The sequence below is a fragment of the Vanellus vanellus genome, assembly GCF_965231255.1.
Source record: "Vanellus vanellus genome assembly, contig: HAP1_SCAFFOLD_60, whole genome shotgun sequence".
Classification (NCBI taxonomy): Eukaryota; Metazoa; Chordata; class Aves; order Charadriiformes; family Charadriidae; genus Vanellus; species Vanellus vanellus.
This window is the reverse complement of record NW_028127367.1, coordinates 890735-908871: the sequence shown is the minus strand read 5'-3', so window position 1 is coordinate 908871 and position 18137 is coordinate 890735. Positions and strand designations below refer to the sequence as shown.

General features: G+C 60.0%; 1 protein-coding gene across 1 annotated transcript in view; it reads right to left on the bottom strand.

Moving 5' to 3' along the window:
* The window catches only part of LOC309685321 (E3 ubiquitin-protein ligase TRIM36-like), a gene marked incomplete at both ends in the record, with an annotated part of 127494 nt that extends 110574 nt beyond the window's left edge, over positions 1-16920 (bottom strand). Inside the window, one exon of the mRNA XM_082501103.1 lies at positions 16891-16920. Coding sequence (XP_082357229.1) covers positions 16891-16920 — 30 coding nt within the window. The remainder of the gene's footprint in view (positions 1-16890) is intronic.
* Between the last annotated feature and the right edge of the window lie 1217 nt (positions 16921-18137).

The window sequence follows — 18137 nt, the reverse complement described above, 5'->3', positions numbered from 1 at the left end:
GGCACAGCTCCTCCTGGCGCCCCCATTACCAGGACTGAGCTGGATGTTCAAGGGTAAAGTTCCCTCTACTCATCACACCACCGATGCTACCCTGGAGTAAGTGGATTGCCTCAATGACACAGCGAGCTCAAACAGGAAACCCTAATTGCCCAGGAATGGTAGAAGTGATCACAAACTGGCCCGAAGGCAAGGCCTTTGGGGTGCCACCAGAGGAGGTGGTGACACGTGCTGAGGAAGCTCCACCATATCATGAACTCTCATTCTCTCAGCTAATGAGAACCAGCATGCTCTGGTTACTGATGGGCCTTGTCGTACTGTAGGAAAGCATCGAAGGTGGAATGCTGCGGTGTGGAGTCCTACAGGACGAGTGGCAGAAGCTGCTGAAGGACAAGGTGAGCGGAGTCAATCTGCAGAGGGAAAAGCCATCCAGCTGGCGTTAGCTGTTGCTGAAGGAGAAAAGTGGCCAAGACTCTCTCTCTCTCCTGACTCCGGGACGGCAGCAAATGCTCTGCGGGGGCGGCTAAAGCAGTGGAAGCAGAGCAACTGGCAGCCCTGTCCTGCCGGCTGGGCCTGTACTCTGTGTCTGTCGGGGCTCTGGTTGCCGGGGGCAGCTGTGAGGCGCTGAGGCGGGGGGGCTGGTTGGCGGCTGTGCCGGTGATGCGCTCTGGCGCTTGTGACATCAGAGGGGCCGTGTCACAATGGGGGCAGCTATAAAAGGCGCCCGCAGGCAGCGCTGCCCCAGCACAGCCTGAGCCAGAGGTGAGTGCGCAGGCGGCGGGAGGCTGGGCCGGAGCGGGGCCCGGGCAGAACGGCGGGCCCCCGGGGGGGTGGGTTCTCATCCTGCATCAAGGGCCCAGCCGCTGGCGGGAGCGCCTGGGGCCGGGCACGCTGCCACCGCCGCCACCGGGGCTGGGCGCAGGCCTTGCTGCCCCCCAGCTGTCTCGCCCCCTCTCCTGCCTGCCCCCAGCTCCCTGCAGTGCAGCGGCAGGGCCCTTGCGCCACCACTTCCTGCCCTCCCAGCCCCACTCAACCCCTTCTCTCCCTCCTCCCACAGGCCATGGCTGACACAACCTTCCTCCCCCTGCTCGTGCAGAGCATCCTCCAGCTCCTGCACATGGTCTGCCAGGAGCTGGGTGAGGCCACCTGCGGGCACATGCGGCAGCACGCGCAGCAGCTGAGCCAGCCCAAGACTCGGCTGCTGCAGGACATGGAGCAGAACGCCTCGGCCTGGGGAGACCTGCTCTTCGCTGCCTTGCAGCACTGGCAGGTCTGGGCGCTCGCTGCAGTCCTCGTCCTGATCTTCAGGCTCTGCCGGCACCTCAGCAAAAGGAGCCCCCAGCCAGGCAGCAGCGCTGCAGAGGAGAGCTCAGGCAGCAGCACAGAGTGCGGCAACGAACAATGTGCAGGAGAAGGTTCTGGCGACTATGAGAAGCGTGTGTTTGGGAGGTTTGCAAAGCGCATCCGGTCGTCAGTGCAGCGCCTGGCCTACAGGAGCCGCGTGGTGGAGGAGCTGGTGGGCGACCTCCTGGCTGTCCTGCAAGAGCGCTTGTCCAACAGTTTCTTCCCGGTCCTGCAGCCAGCCATCGGGGTGGGTAGCGCCTTCGAAGGTTGGAGTCCCCGTGGGCGTGATGCTGTGTACCGCCTGCTTGTGCCCCTTAAGCCCCCCCGTGGGCACGTTTTCCACCTGGAGCTGGGCACTGCAGCGGAGATGCCGGCAAAGAACTCCCGCGTCCGCGTGGAGCTGGCGTGTACCTGCAGCAGGGATCAGCTGGTGGAGAACACGCCGTTCTACCTCCACCACCCCCAGGAGGAGGAGCTGAGGAAAAGTCCGTCTGCCAGCCTCCTTGGCACCCTCTGCACCGGCTCCTACCTGGATGTGCACAAAACCGCCCAGTGGTTGCAGAACCTGGTGAGCTCAGCCTGGGAAGAGATGCCTCAGGCGCAGCACTACAGCATGAAGGTGCTGCCTTCCAGCCGCTCCTGCAAGCTGCAGCTGACAAACGCCTCTGGGAAAAGCCTCCTCGTTGACATCATGTTTGGGGTGCGGCGAGGCGACTCGGACATCTTCCTGAGCAGCCGGGAGACTCCAGAGGCCATCCTCACCCCCAGCACAACATGGGCAGAGAGCTACGCGGTGGCAGAGGTGAAGTTCTTCAGGCATGTGGCCAGGCAGGCCCCACACGACACCTCCCACCTCAAATGCCTCCAGCTCTTTGCCGCTATCCTGCTGGGCACCGGCTTTTCCACCGCTACCTTCAAGACGGTTGCCATGCACCTCCTCAACACCTTACCAGTGTCGAGCTGGAGCAGGAGGGAATTCCTCATGCGGCTGCAGGATATCCTGTGGTACCTGCGCGGCTGCCTGCACGACAAACGCCTCGACCACTTCTTCTTTGCTAATGAGAACATGCCCGAGGACATCGTCTTGCCCCCAGCCCTCCAAACAGCGGAGCCACTCAACCTCTTCCAGCGCCTGCTGCATGACCCAGCCGCCCACGCCAAGGCAATGCGTGAGGCCGATGAGCTGCAAGATCGGCTCACAAGCCTGCTCTTCTACGGACACCGAAAGAGCTCCTCACGCACGGAGCTCTCTTAGTGTCCCCTAGATACTCCCCTGGGAGCTGGTGCTGCGGAACTGAGCACGCTGGGCACGCACAACACGCTACTCAGTCGGCTCTGGGAACTGCTGCCACACCTTTCCTCTGCAGCAGAACCGCACTCTGGGGAGTGGGACGCGATGCGGCTGGAGTCGCCCTTGCAAGGAGCCTTGCGACAGAGACTCCTGTTACCACGGGCACAGCCACCGCCCTGTCCCTCGCGGAGCTTTACCCTGTACATAGATGTCAATAAATCATTTGTTTCACACCCAAACGTGCGTCTGTGCATGTGTGGACATGGGTTTTGGGGGGAAGGCGGGCATAGGGTGCTGAGCGCTCGGCTGCCCTAGAGTGGCGGAGCATTTTGCTGAAGAGCTGATGTGCTGGGCTCTGCTTTCACTGATTGTGGAGCTAAGGCTGGCACCTGTCTCTGCTCCATTGCTGGGGCAATGGCAATCACTTGTTCCCCTCCACAGCTCTGCACATTGCCTGGGTGGCTCCGTAGGTAGGGAGCCTGCAGTGGCCCTGGTAGCCCGACAGCCCTTGGGTGACCCCCGTGAGGTGGTTAGGACGCTGCCCGAGTGGGGAGCCCTGTGCACAGGGAACAAGTGTCACGACTGCTGAGCAGGGCTCTGCCTCCTGTACGAGCACCAGGCTCATTCTCCATACCCTCGTGGGACCTGCGCAACCTTCACCCGGCACACGTCACACGTGTTTTTTTTCCCTTGTTGCCCTGTAACAGCACAGAACATCCTCTCTAGCCAGAAGGAAGGGGGAATGTATACATGTATATCCACAGTCTAAGGAGGGTCACCTTTTGCTGGAACTTGGATCTCACTCCCTACCCCAATCCAAAATGCGAGAACAGAGCTAGCTCTGGAAGGACAGAGCCCTCTACGAGCTAGGAGCCACGAGGCAATCAGTAGATCGCAGGCTGATGATTTGCTTTCTGCATCTGAATGATCTTGCCGAAGCCACCTCTTCCCACATCGTAGTCTGTCCGGTATTCATCTCGCACCTGTCCTCCAGTTTTTCCTCTTCCATACTGTCGCCCCTCCTTAAACCCTGCATCCCAGTCAGTTTGAATGATGCGATCATCTAGTCGCGTGTCGTTGATAAATCGCATTGCGTGTTCAGCGTCTGCTCTTGTGTAGTATTCGACGAAGCAGAAGCCACGTGCAGCGAGGTTCCAGAAAGCTTTGGAGATGTCTCCGATTCAAGGCACGCACTTGCGCCATCCAGGCCACCTTGAGGAGAAGCCATGGCCTGCTGGCAGCTGCGTGGCAGGAGACCTGTACTCATACCTCTCTTTGGGACACCTGCTGTGGAAATCCAATGACCCTATATGGGCAAAGACTTGCAAGATCTCTGAGAATTGTCCCCTCAAAAGAGCTGCCTCTGTCTGAGAGCTAAAGAAGCCCAATGGGCGCCCGCTGCCCATCAGCCCAAGGGACGTGGCTTCTCCGGGCTCTCCCAGGGCCCTGCTCTTACAACACCCACTCTGGCCTTTTTTTGCAGCAGGCCAAGTCGCGGACAGCTCCTGCTCCCTGTCTCTCCTGGCACCCGGCTCACAGCTGCCAATAACCTCTCCTCCAAGACCAAGGCAAGAGCAAAGTGCCAGCTCTTCTCAGTAGCAACCTACAGGGGGTAGCGGGAGGTGCAGCGACTCACTGAGTGTCTGCCAAAGCCATCACTGCCCGAGTTACACCACCAATGCGCCTTCTAGAGTAGTGGCCACACACCCATGTGCAGCTGCTGAGAAAAAACAGCCCCTTACTCAAGAGAAAAACCACCCTCCGACTCAAGACCAATCGAACCCGCTCCGAGATGTCCTGTGTCTTTGCCTCTGCAACTATGGAGAGAACATGAGGAAGTGGGAGGGAGAACTGGAAGGCTGCTCTGACCTATGGTAGGCCATCCTACGGACCAGGTAGGAACTCCTCTGCTAATCGTAGGTGCTGTGGTCAACGTTTGAGGTGCCCTGCCTCCAGCCATGAGGAGGAGAGGGACAACTGGATTTGTTGGACTGTGTGGATTCGATGGCCTGGCACGTCAGAGCCACAAAAGTATAAAGCCCTAGTGGGCACTGGTGCCCAGCGTAAAGATCAGCAGGTGCCAATTGCTGCTGCCACGGTGCATCGACAGCAGTATCGCACCAACTGGGACTCCCTCATTCCTATCAACGGCTAGAGAGCCAAGGAGTGATCAGCAAAACTTGCTCACCCTTGAACAGCCTTATATGGCCAGCGCAAAAGTCTGATGGGAACTGGAGACTAACAGTAGACTATCGTGGCCTGAATGAAGTCACACCACCTGGTCCTGAGGCACAGCTCCTCCTGGCGCCCCCATTACCAGGACTGAGCTGGATGTTCAAGGGTAAAGTTCCCTCTACTCATCACACCACCGATGCTACCCTGGAGTAAGTGGATTGCCTCAATGACACAGCGAGCTCAAACAGGAAACCCTAATTGCCCAGGAATGGTAGAAGTGATCACAAACTGGCCCGAAGGCAAGGCCTTTGGGGTGCCACCAGAGGAGGTGGTGACACGTGCTGAGGAAGCTCCACCATATCATGAACTCTCATTCTCTCAGCTAATGAGAACCAGCATGCTCTGGTTACTGATGGGCCTTGTCGTACTGTAGGAAAGCATCGAAGGTGGAATGCTGCGGTGTGGAGTCCTACAGGACGAGTGGCAGAAGCTGCTGAAGGACAAGGTGAGCGGAGTCAATCTGCAGAGGGAAAAGCCATCCAGCTGGCGTTAGCTGTTGCTGAAGGAGAAAAGTGGCCAAGACTCTCTCTCTCTCCTGACTCCGGGACGGCAGCAAATGCTCTGCGGGGGCGGCTAAAGCAGTGGAAGCAGAGCAACTGGCAGCCCTGTCCTGCCGGCTGGGCCTGTACTCTGTGTCTGTCGGGGCTCTGGTTGCCGGGGGCAGCTGTGAGGCGCTGAGGCGGGGGGGCTGGTTGGCGGCTGTGCCGGTGATGCGCTCTGGCGCTTGTGACATCAGAGGGGCCGTGTCACAATGGGGGCAGCTATAAAAGGCGCCCGCAGGCAGCGCTGCCCCAGCACAGCCTGAGCCAGAGGTGAGTGCGCAGGCGGCGGGAGGCTGGGCCGGAGCGGGGCCCGGGCAGAACGGCGGGCCCCCGGGGGGTGGGTTCTCATCCTGCATCAAGGGCCCAGCCGCTGGCGGGAGCGCCTGGGGCCGTGCACGCTGCCACCGCCGCCACCGGGGCTGGGCGCAGGCCTTGCTGCCCCCCAGCTGTCTCGCCCCCTCTCCTGCCTGCCCCCAGCTCCCTGCAGTGCAGCGGCAGGGCCCTTGCGCCACCACTTCCTGCCCTCCCAGCCCCACTCAACCCCTTCTCTCCCTCCTCCCACAGGCCATGGCTGACACAACCTTCCTCCCCCTGCTCGTGCAGAGCATCCTCCAGCTCCTGCACATGGTCTGCCAGGAGCTGGGTGAGGCCACCTGCGGGCACATGCGGCAGCACGCGCAGCAGCTGAGCCAGCCCAAGACTCGGCTGCTGCAGGACATGGAGCAGAACGCCTCGGCCTGGGGAGACCTGCTCTTCGCTGCCTTGCAGCACTGGCAGGTCTGGGCGCTCGCTGCAGTCCTCGTCCTGATCTTCAGGCTCTGCCGGCGCCTCAGCAAAAGGAGCCCCCAGCCAGGCAGCAGCGCTGCAGAGGAGAGCTCAGGCAGCAGCACAGAGTGCGGCAACGAACAATGTGCAGGAGAAGGTTCTGGCGACTATGAGAAGCGTGTGTTTGGGAGGTTTGCAAAGCGCATCCGGTCGTCAGTGCAGCGCCTGGCCTACAGGAGCCGCGTGGTGGAGGAGCTGGTGGGCGACCTCCTGGCTGTCCTGCAAGAGCGCTTGTCCAACAGTTTCTTCCCGGTCCTGCAGCCAGCCATCGGGGTGGGTAGCGCCTTCGAAGGTTGGAGTCCCCGTGGGCGTGATGCTGTGTACCGCCTGCTTGTGCCCCTTAAGCCCCCCCGTGGGCACGTTTTCCACCTGGAGCTGGGCACTGCAGCGGAGATGCCGGCAAAGAACTCCCGCGTCCGCGTGGAGCTGGCGTGTACCTGCAGCAGGGATCAGCTGGTGGAGAACACGCCGTTCTACCTCCACTACCCCCAGGAGGAGGAGCTGAGGAAAAGTCCGTCTGCCAGCCTCCTTGGCACCCTCTGCACCGGCTCCTACCTGGATGTGCACAAAACCGCCCAGTGGTTGCAGAACCTGGTGAGCTCAGCCTGGGAAGAGATGCCTCAGGCGCAGCACTACAGCATGAAGGTGCTGCCTTCCAGCCGCTCCTGCAAGCTGCAGCTGACAAACGCCTCTGGGAAAAGCCTCCTCGTTGACATCATGTTTGGGGTGCGGCGAGGCGACTCGGACATCTTCCTGAGCAGCCGGGAGACTCCAGAGGCCATCCTCACCCCCAGCACAACATGGGCAGAGAGCTACGCGGTGGCAGAGGGGAAGTTCTTCAGGCATGTGGCCAGGCAGGCCCCACACGACACCTCCCACCTCAAATGCCTCCAGCTCTTTGCCGCTATCCTGCTGGGCACCGGCTTTTCCACCGCTACCTTCAAGACGGTTGCCATGCACCTCCTCAACACCTTACCAGTGTCGAGCTGGAGCAGGAGGGAATTCCTCATGCGGCTGCAGGATATCCTGTGGTACCTGCGCGGCTGCCTGCACGACAAACGCCTCGACCACTTCTTCTTTGCTAATGAGAACATGCCCGAGGACATCGTCTTGCCCCCAGCCCTCCAAACAGCGGAGCCACTCAACCTCTTCCAGCGCCTGCTGCATGACCCAGCCGCCCACGCCAAGGCAATGCGTGAGGCCGATGAGCTGCAAGATCGGCTCACAAGCCTGCTCTTCTACGGACACCGAAAGAGCTCCTCACGCACGGAGCTCTCTTAGTGTCCCCTAGATACTCCCCTGGGAGCTGGTGCTGCGGAACTGAGCACGCTGGGCACGCACAACACGCTACTCAGTCGGCTCTGGGAACTGCTGCCACACCTTTCCTCTGCAGCAGAACCGCACTCTGGGGAGTGGGACGCGATGCGGCTGGAGTCGCCCTTGCAAGGAGCCTTGCGACAGAGACTCCTGTTACCACGGGCACAGCCACCGCCCTGTCCCTCGCGGAGCTTTACCCTGTACATAGATGTCAATAAATCATTTGTTTCACACCCAAACGTGCGTCTGTGCATGTGTGGACATGGGTTTTGGGGGGAAGGCGGGCATAGGGTGCTGAGCGCTCGGCTGCCCTAGAGTGGCGGAGCATTTTGCTGAAGAGCTGATGTGCTGGGCTCTGCTTTCACTGATTGTGGAGCTAAGGCTGGCACCTGTCTCTGCTCCATTGCTGGGGCAATGGCAATCACTTGTTCCCCTCCACAGCTCTGCACATTGCCTGGGTGGCTCCGTAGGTAGGGAGCCTGCAGTGGCCCTGGTAGCCCGACAGCCCTTGGGTGACCCCCGTGAGGTGGTTAGGACGCTGCCCGAGTGGGGAGCCCTGTGCACAGGGAACAAGTGTCACGACTGCTGAGCAGGGCTCTGCCTCCTGTACGAGCACCAGGCTCATTCTCCATACCCTCGTGGGACCTGCGCAACCTTCACCCGGCACACGTCACACGTGTTTTTTTTCCCTTGTTGCCCTGTAACAGCACAGAACATCCTCTCTAGCCAGAAGGAAGGGGGAATGTATACATGTATATCCACAGTCTAAGGAGGGTCACCTTTTGCTGGAACTTGGATCTCACTCCCTACCCCAATCCAAAATGCGAGAACAGAGCTAGCTCTGGAAGGACAGAGCCCTCTACGAGCTAGGAGCCACGAGGCAATCAGTAGATCGCAGGCTGATGATTTGCTTTCTGCATCTGAATGATCTTGCCGAAGCCACCTCTTCCCACATCGTAGTCTGTCCGGTATTCATCTCGCACCTGTCCTCCAGTTTTTCCTCTTCCATACTGTCGCCCCTCCTTAAACCCTGCATCCCAGTCAGTTTGAATGATGCGATCATCTAGTCGCGTGTCGTTGATAAATCGCATTGCGTGTTCAGCGTCTGCTCTTGTGTAGTATTCGACGAAGCAGAAGCCACGTGCAGCGAGGTTCCAGAAAGCTTTGGAGATGTCTCCGATTCAAGGCACGCACTTGCGCCATCCAGGCCACCTTGAGGAGAAGCCATGGCCTGATGGCAGCTGCGTGGCAGGAGACCTGTACTCATACCTCTCTTTGGGACACCTGCTGTGGAAATCCAATGACCCTATATGGGCAAAGACTTGCAAGATCTCTGAGAATTGTCCCCTCAAAAGAGCTGCCTCTGTCTGAGAGCTAAAGAAGCCCAATGGGCGCCCGCTGCCCATCAGCCCAAGGGACGTGGCTTCTCCGGGCTCTCCCAGGGCCCTGCTCTTACAACACCCACTCTGGCCTTTTTTTGCAGCAGGCCAAGTCGCGGACAGCTCCTGCTCCCTGTCTCTCCTGGCACCCGGCTCACAGCTGCCAATAACCTCTCCTCCAAGACCAAGGCAAGAGCAAAGTGCCAGCTCTTCTCAGTAGCAACCTACAGGGGGTAGCGGGAGGTGCAGCGACTCACTGAGTGTCTGCCAAAGCCATCACTGCCCGAGTTACACCACCAATGCGCCTTCTAGAGTAGTGGCCACACACCCATGTGCAGCTGCTGAGAAAAAACAGCCCCTTACTCAAGAGAAAAACCACCCTCCGACTCAAGACCAATCGAACCCGCTCCGAGATGTCCTGTGTCTTTGCCTCTGCAACTATGGAGAGAACATGAGGAAGTGGGAGGGAGAACTGGAAGGCTGCTCTGACCTATGGTAGGCCATCCTACGGACCAGGTAGGAACTCCTCTGCTAATCGTAGGTGCTGTGGTCAACGTTTGAGGTGCCCTGCCTCCAGCCATGAGGAGGAGAGGGACAACTGGATTTGTTGGACTGTGTGGATTCGATGGCCTGGCACGTCAGAGCCACAAAAGTATAAAGCCCTAGTGGGCACTGGTGCCCAGCGTAAAGATCAGCAGGTGCCAATTGCTGCTGCCACGGTGCATCGACGGCAGTATCGCACCAACTGGGACTCCCTCATTCCTATCAACGGCTAGAGAGCCAAGGAGTGATCAGCAAAACTCGCTCACCCTTGAACAGCCTTATATGGCCAGCGCAAAAGTCTGATGGGAACTGGAGACTAACAGTAGACTATCGTGGCCTGAATGAAGTCACACCACCTGGTCCTGAGGCACAGCTCCTCCTGGCGCCCCCATTACCAGGACTGAGCTGGATGTTCAAGGGTAAAGTTCCCTCTACTCATCACACCACCGATGCTACCCTGGAGTAAGTGGATTGCCTCAATGACACAGCGAGCTCAAACAGGAAACCCTAATTGCCCAGGAATGGTAGAAGTGATCACAAACTGGCCCGAAGGCAAGGCCTTTGGGGTGCCACCAGAGGAGGTGGTGACACGTGCTGAGGAAGCTCCACCATATCATGAACTCTCATTCTCTCAGCTAATGAGAACCAGCATGCTCTGGTTACTGATGGGCCTTGTCGTACTGTAGGAAAGCATCGAAGGTGGAATGCTGCGGTGTGGAGTCCTACAGGACGAGTGGCAGAAGCTGCTGAAGGACAAGGTGAGCGGAGTCAATCTGCAGAGGGAAAAGCCATCCAGCTGGCGTTAGCTGTTGCTGAAGGAGAAAAGTGGCCAAGACTCTCTCTCTCTCCTGACTCCGGGACAGCAGCAAATGCTCTGCGGGGGCGGCTAAAGCAGTGGAAGCAGAGCAACTGGCAGCCCTGTCCTGCCGGCTGGGCCTGTACTCTGTGTCTGTCGGGGCTCTGGTTGCCGGGGGCAGCTGTGAGGCGCTGAGGCGGGGGGGCTGGTTGGCGGCTGTGCCGGTGATGCGCTCTGGCGCTTGTGTCATCAGAGGGGCCGTGTCACAATGGGGGCAGCTATAAAAGGCGCCCGCAGGCAGCGCTGCCCCAGCACAGCCTGAGCCAGAGGTGAGTGCGCAGGCGGCGGGAGGCTGGGCCGGAGCGGGGCCCGGGCAGAACGGCAGGCCCCCGGGGGGGTGGGTTCTCATCCTGCATCAAGGGCCCAGCCGCTGGCGGGAGCGCCTGGGGCCGGGCACGCTGCCACCGCCGCCACCGGGGCTGGGCGCAGGCCTTGCTGCCCCCCAGCTGTCTCGCCCCCTCTCCTGCCTGCCCCCAGCTCCCTGCAGTGCAGCGGCAGGACCCTTGCGCCACCACTTCCTGCCCTCCCAGCCCCACTCAACCCCTTCTCTCCCTCCTCCCACAGGCCATGGCTGACACAACCTTCCTCCCCCTGCTCGTGCAGAGCATCCTCCAGCTCCTGCACATGGTCTGCCAGGAGCTGGGTGAGGCCACCTGCGGGCACATGCGGCAGCACGCGCAGCAGCTGAGCCAGCCCAAGACTCGGCTGCTGCAGGACATGGAGCAGAACGCCTCGGCCTGGGGAGACCTGCTCTTCGCTGCCTTGCAGCACTGGCAGGTCTGGGCGCTCGCTGCAGTCCTCGTCCTGATCTTCAGGCTCTGCCGGCACCTCAGCAAAAGGAGCCCCCAGCCAGGCAGCAGCGCTGCAGAGGAGAGCTCAGGCAGCAGCACAGAGTGCGGCAACGAACAATGTGCAGGAGAAGGTTCTGGCGACTATGAGAAGCGTGTGTTTGGGAGGTTTGCAAAGCGCATCCGGTCGTCAGTGCAGCGCCTGGCCTACAGGAGCCGCGTGGTGGAGGAGCTGGTGGGCGACCTCCTGGCTGTCCTGCAAGAGCGCTTGTCCAACAGTTTCTTCCCGGTCCTGCAGCCAGCCATCGGGGTGGGTAGCGCCTTCGAAGGTTGGAGTCCCCGTGGGCGTGATGCTGTGTACCGCCTGCTTGTGCCCCTTAAGCCCCCCCGTGGGCACGTTTTCCACCTGGAGCTGGGCACTGCAGCGGAGATGCCGGCAAAGAACTCCCGCGTCCGCGTGGAGCTGGCGTGTACCTGCAGCAGGGATCAGCTGGTGGAGAACACGCCGTTCTACCTCCACCACCCCCAGGAGGAGGAGCTGAGGAAAAGTCCGTCTGCCAGCCTCCTTGGCACCCTCTGCACCGGCTCCTACCTGGATGTGCACAAAACCGCCCAGTGGTTGCAGAACCTGGTGAGCTCAGCCTGGGAAGAGATGCCTCAGGCGCAGCACTACAGCATGAAGGTGCTGCCTTCCAGCCGCTCCTGCAAGCTGCAGCTGACAAACGCCTCTGGGAAAAGCCTCCTCGTTGACATCATGTTTGGGGTGCGGCGAGGCGACTCGGACATCTTCCTGAGCAGCCGGGAGACTCCAGAGGCCATCCTCACCCCCAGCACAACATGGGCAGAGAGCTACGCGGTGGCAGAGGGGAAGTTCTTCAGGCATGTGGCCAGGCAGGCCCCACACGACACCTCCCACCTCAAATGCCTCCAGCTCTTTGCCGCTATCCTGCTGGGCACCGGCTTTTCCACCGCTACCTTCAAGACGGTTGCCATGCACCTCCTCAACACCTTACCAGTGTCGAGCTGGAGCAGGAGGGAATTCCTCATGCGGCTGCAGGATATCCTGTGGTACCTGCGCGGCTGCCTGCACGACAAACGCCTCGACCACTTCTTCTTTGCTAATGAGAACATGCCCGAGGACATCGTCTTGCCCCCAGCCCTCCAAACAGCGGAGCCACTCAACCTCTTCCAGCGCCTGCTGCATGACCCAGCCGCCCACGCCAAGGCAATGCGTGAGGCCGATGAGCTGCAAGATCGGCTCACAAGCCTGCTCTTCTACGGACACCGAAAGAGCTCCTCACGCACGGAGCTCTCTTAGTGTCCCCTAGATACTCCCCTGGGAGCTGGTGCTGCGGAACTGAGCACGCTGGGCACGCACAACACGCTACTCAGTCGGCTCTGGGAACTGCTGCCACACCTTTCCTCTGCAGCAGAACCGCACTCTGGGGAGTGGGACGCGATGCGGCTGGAGTCGCCCTTGCAAGGAGCCTTGCGACAGAGACTCCTGTTACCACGGGCACAGCCACCGCCCTGTCCCTCGCGGAGCTTTACCCTGTACATAGATGTCAATAAATCATTTGTTTCACACCCAAACGTGCGTCTGTGCATGTGTGGACATGGGTTTTGGGGGGAAGGCGGGCATAGGGTGCTGAGCGCTCGGCTGCCCTAGAGTGGCGGAGCATTTTGCTGAAGAGCTGATGTGCTGGGCTCTGCTTTCACTGATTGTGGAGCTAAGGCTGGCACCTGTCTCTGCTCCATTGCTGGGGCAATGGCAATCACTTGTTCCCCTCCACAGCTCTGCACATTGCCTGGGTGGCTCCGTAGGTAGGGAGCCTGCAGTGGCCCTGGTAGCCCGACAGCCCTTGGGTGACCCCCGTGAGGTGGTTAGGACGCTGCCCGAGTGGGGAGCCCTGTGCACAGGGAACAAGTGTCACGACTGCTGAGCAGGGCTCTGCCTCCTGTACGAGCACCAGGCTCATTCTCCATACCCTCGTGGGACCTGCGCAACCTTCACCCGGCACACGTCACACGTGTTTTTTTTCCCTTGTTGCCCTGTAACAGCACAGAACATCCTCTCTAGCCAGAAGGAAGGGGGAATGTATACATGTATATCCACAGTCTAAGGAGGGTCACCTTTTGCTGGAACTTGGATCTCACTCCCTACCCCAATCCAAAATGCGAGAACAGAGCTAGCTCTGGAAGGACAGAGCCCTCTACGAGCTAGGAGCCACGAGGCAATCAGTAGATCGCAGGCTGATGATTTGCTTTCTGCATCTGAATGATCTTGCCGAAGCCACCTCTTCCCACATCGTAGTCTGTCCGGTATTCATCTCGCACCTGTCCTCCAGTTTTTCCTCTTCCATACTGTCGCCCCTCCTTAAACCCTGCATCCCAGTCAGTTTGAATGATGCGATCATCTAGTCGCGTGTCGTTGATAAATCGCATTGCGTGTTCAGCGTCTGCTCTTGTGTAGTATTCGACGAAGCAGAAGCCACGTGCAGCGAGGTTCCAGAAAGCTTTGGAGATGTCTCCGATTCAAGGCACGCACTTGCGCCATCCAGGCCACCTTGAGGAGAAGCCATGGCCTGATGGCAGCTGCGTGGCAGGAGACCTGTACTCATACCTCTCTTTGGGACACCTGCTGTGGAAATCCAATGACCCTATATGGGCAAAGACTTGCAAGATCTCTGAGAATTGTCCCCTCAAAAGAGCTGCCTCTGTCTGAGAGCTAAAGAAGCCCAATGGGCGCCCGCTGCCCATCAGCCCAAGGGACGTGGCTTCTCCGGGCTCTCCCAGGGCCCTGCTCTTACAACACCCACTCTGGCCTTTTTTTGCAGCAGGCCAAGTCGCGGACAGCTCCTGCTCCCTGTCTCTCCTGGCACCCGGCTCACAGCTGCCAATAACCTCTCCTCCAAGACCAAGGCAAGAGCAAAGTGCCAGCTCTTCTCAGTAGCAACCTACAGGGGGTAGCGGGAGGTGCAGCGACTCACTGAGTGTCTGCCAAAGCCATCACTGCCCGAGTTACACCACCAATGCGCCTTCTAGAGTAGTGGCCACACACCCATGTGCAGCTGCTGAGAAAAAACAGCCCCTTACTCAAGAGAAAAACCACCCTCCGACTCAAGACCAATCGAACCCGCTCCGAGATGTCCTGTGTCTTTGCCTCTGCAACTATGGAGAGAACATGAGGAAGTGGGAGGGAGAACTGGAAGGCTGCTCTGACCTATGGTAGGCCATCCTACGGACCAGGTAGGAACTCCTCTGCTAATCGTAGGTGCTGTGGTCAACGTTTGAGGTGCCCTGCCTCCAGCCATGAGGAGGAGAGGGACAACTGGATTTGTTGGACTGTGTGGATTCGATGGCCTGGCACGTCAGAGCCACAAAAGTATAAAGCCCTAGTGGGCACTGGTGCCCAGCGTAAAGATCAGCAGGTGCCAATTGCTGCTGCCACGGTGCATCGACAGCAGTATCGCACCAACTGGGACTCCCTCATTCCTATCAACGGCTAGAGAGCCAAGGAGTGATCAGCAAAACTCGCTCACCCTTGAACAGCCTTATATGGCCAGCGCAAAAGTCTGATGGGAACTGGAGACTAACAGTAGACTATCGTGGCCTGAATGAAGTCACACCACCTGGTCCTGAGGCACAGCTCCTCCTGGCACCCCCATTACCAGGACTGAGCTGGATGTTCAAGGGTAAAGTTCCCTCTACTCATCACACCACCGATGCTACCCTGGAGTAAGTGGATTGCCTCAATGACACAGCGAGCTCAAACAGGAAACCCTAATTGCCCAGGAATGGTAGAAGTGATCACAAACTGGCCCGAAGGCAAGGCCTTTGGGGTGCCACCAGAGGAGGTGGTGACACGTGCTGAGGAAGCTCCACCATATCATGAACTCTCATTCTCTCAGCTAATGAGAACCAGCATGCTCTGGTTACTGATGGGCCTTGTCGTACTGTAGGAAAGCATCGAAGGTGGAATGCTGCGGTGTGGAGTCCTACAGGACGAGTGGCAGAAGCTGCTGAAGGACAAGGTGAGCGGAGTCAATCTGCAGAGGGAAAAGCCATCCAGCTGGCGTTAGCTGTTGCTGAAGGAGAAAAGTGGCCAAGACTCTCTCTCTCTCCTGACTCCGGGACGGCAGCAAATGCTCTGCGGGGGCGGCTAAAGCAGTGGAAGCAGAGCAACTGGCAGCCCTGTCCTGCCGGCTGGGCCTGTACTCTGTGTCTGTCAGGGCTCTGGTTGCCGGGGGCAGCTGTGAGGCGCTGAGGCGGGGGGGCTGGTTGGCGGCTGTGCCGGTGATGCGCTCTGGCGCTTGTGACATCAGAGGGGCCGTGTCACAATGGGGGCAGCTATAAAAGGCGCCCGCAGGCAGCGCTGCCCCAGCACAGCCTGAGCCAGAGGTGAGTGCGCAGGCGGCGGGAGGCTGGGCCGGAGCGGGGCCCGGGCAGAACGGCGGGCCCCCGGGGGGGTGGGTTCTCATCCTGCATCAAGGGCCCAGCCGCTGGCGGGAGCGCCTGGGGCCGGGCACGCTGCCACCGCCGCCACCGGGGCTGGGCGCAGGCCTTGCTGCCCCCCAGCTGTCTCGCCCCCTCTCCTGCCTGCCCCCAGCTCCCTGCAGTGCAGCGGCAGGGCCCTTGCGCCACCACTTCCTGCCCTCCCAGCCCCACTCAACCCCTTCTCTCCCTCCTCCCACAGGCCATGGCTGACACAACCTTCCTCCCCCTGCTCGTGCAGAGCATCCTCCAGCTCCTGCACATGGTCTGCCAGGAGCTGGGTGAGGCCACCTGCGGGCACATGCGGCAGCACGCGCAGCAGCTGAGCCAGCCCAAGACTCGGCTGCTGCAGGACATGGAGCAGAACGCCTCGGCCTGGGGAGACCTGCTCTTCGCTGCCTTGCAGCACTGGCAGGTCTGGGCGCTCGCTGCAGTCCTCGTCCTGATCTTCAGGGTCTGCCGGCACCTCAGCAAAAGGAGCCCCCAGCCAGGCAGCAGCGCTGCAGAGGAGAGCTCAGGCAGCAGCACAGAGTGCGGCAACGAACAATGTGCAGGAGAAGGTTCTGGCGACTATGAGAAGCGTGTGTTTGGGAGGTTTGCAAAGCGCATCCGGTCGTCAGTGCAGCGCCTGGCCTACAGGAGCCGCGTGGTGGAGGAGCTGGTGGGCGACCTCCTGGCTGTCCTGCAAGAGCGCTTGTCCAACAGTTTCTTCCCGGTCCTGCAGCCAGCCATCGGGGTGGGTAGCGCCTTCGAAGGTTGGAGTCCCCGTGGGCGTGATGCTGTGTACCGCCTGCTTGTGCCCCTTAAGCCCCCCCGTGGGCACGTTTTCCACCTGGAGCTGGGCACTGCAGCGGAGATGCCGGCAAAGAACTCCCGCGTCCGCGTGGAGCTGGCGTGTACCTGCAGCAGGGATCAGCTGGTGGAGAACACGCCGTTCTACCTCCACCACCCCCAGGAGGAGGAGCTGAGGAAAAGTCCGTCTGCCAGCCTCCTTGGCACCCTCTGCACCGGCTCCTACCTGGATGTGCACAAAACCGCCCAGTGGTTGCAGAACCTGGTGAGCTCAGCCTGGGAAGAGATGCCTCAGGCGCAGCACTACAGCATGAAGGTGCTGCCTTCCAGCCGCTCCTGCAAGCTGCAGCTGACAAACGCCTCTGGGAAAAGCCTCCTCGTTGACATCATGTTTGGGGTGCGGCGAGGCGACTCGGACATCTTCCTGAGCAGCCGGGAGACTCCAGAGGCCATCCTCACCCCCAGCACAACATGGGCAGAGAGCTACGCGGCGGCAGAGGGGAAGTTCTTCAGGCATGTGGCCAGGCAGGCCCCACACGACACCTCCCACCTCAAATGCCTCCAGCTCTTTGCCGCTATCCTGCTGGGCACCGGCTTTTCCACCGCTACCTTCAAGACGGTTGCCATGCACCTCCTCAACACCTTACCAGTGTCGAGCTGGAGCAGGAGGGAATTCCTCATGCGGCTGCAGGATATCCTGTGGTACCTGCGCGGCTGCCTGCACGACAAACGCCTCGACCACTTCTTCTTTGCTAATGAGAACATGCCCGAGGACATCGTCTTGCCCCCAGCCCTCCAAACAGCGGAACCACTCAACCTCTTCCAGCGCCTGCTGCATGACCCAGCCGCCCACGCCAAGGCAATGCGTGAGGCCGATGAGCTGCAAGATCGGCTCACAAGCCTGCTCTTCTACGGACACCGAAAGAGCTCCTCACGCACGGAGCTCTCTTAGTGTCCCCTAGATACTCCCCTGGGAGCTGGTGCTGCGGAACTGAGCACGCTGGGCACGCACAACACGCTACTCAGTCGGCTCTGGGAACTGCTGCCACACCTTTCCTCTGCAGCAGAACCGCACTCTGGGGAGTGGGACGCGATGCGGCTGGAGTCGCCCTTGCAAGGAGCCTTGCGACAGAGACTCCTGTTACCACGGGCACAGCCACCGCCCTGTCCCTCGCGGAGCTTTACCCTGTACATAGATGTCAATAAATCATTTGTTTCACACCCAAACGTGCGTCTGTGCATGTGTGGACATGGGTTTTGGGGGGAAGGCGGGCATAGGGTGCTGAGCGCTCGGCTGCCCTAGAGTGGCGGAGCATTTTGCTGAAGAGCTGATGTGCTGGGCTCTGCTTTCACTGATTGTGGAGCTAAGGCTGGCACCTGTCTCTGCTCCATTGCTGGGGCAATGGCAATCACTTGTTCCCCTCCACAGCTCTGCACATTGCCTGGGTGGCTCCGTAGGTAGGGAGCCTGCAGTGGCCCTGGTAGCCCGACAGCCCTTGGGTGACCCCCGTGAGGTGGTTAGGACGCTGCCCGAGTGGGGAGCCCTGTGCACAGGGAACAAGTGTCACGACTGCTGAGCAGGGCTCTGCCTCCTGTACGAGCACCAGGCTCATTCTCCATACCCTCGTGGGACCTGCGCAACCTTCACCCGGCACACGTCACACGTGTTTTTTTTCCCTTGTTGCCCTGTAACAGCACAGAACATCCTCTCTAGCCAGAAGGAAGGGGGAATGT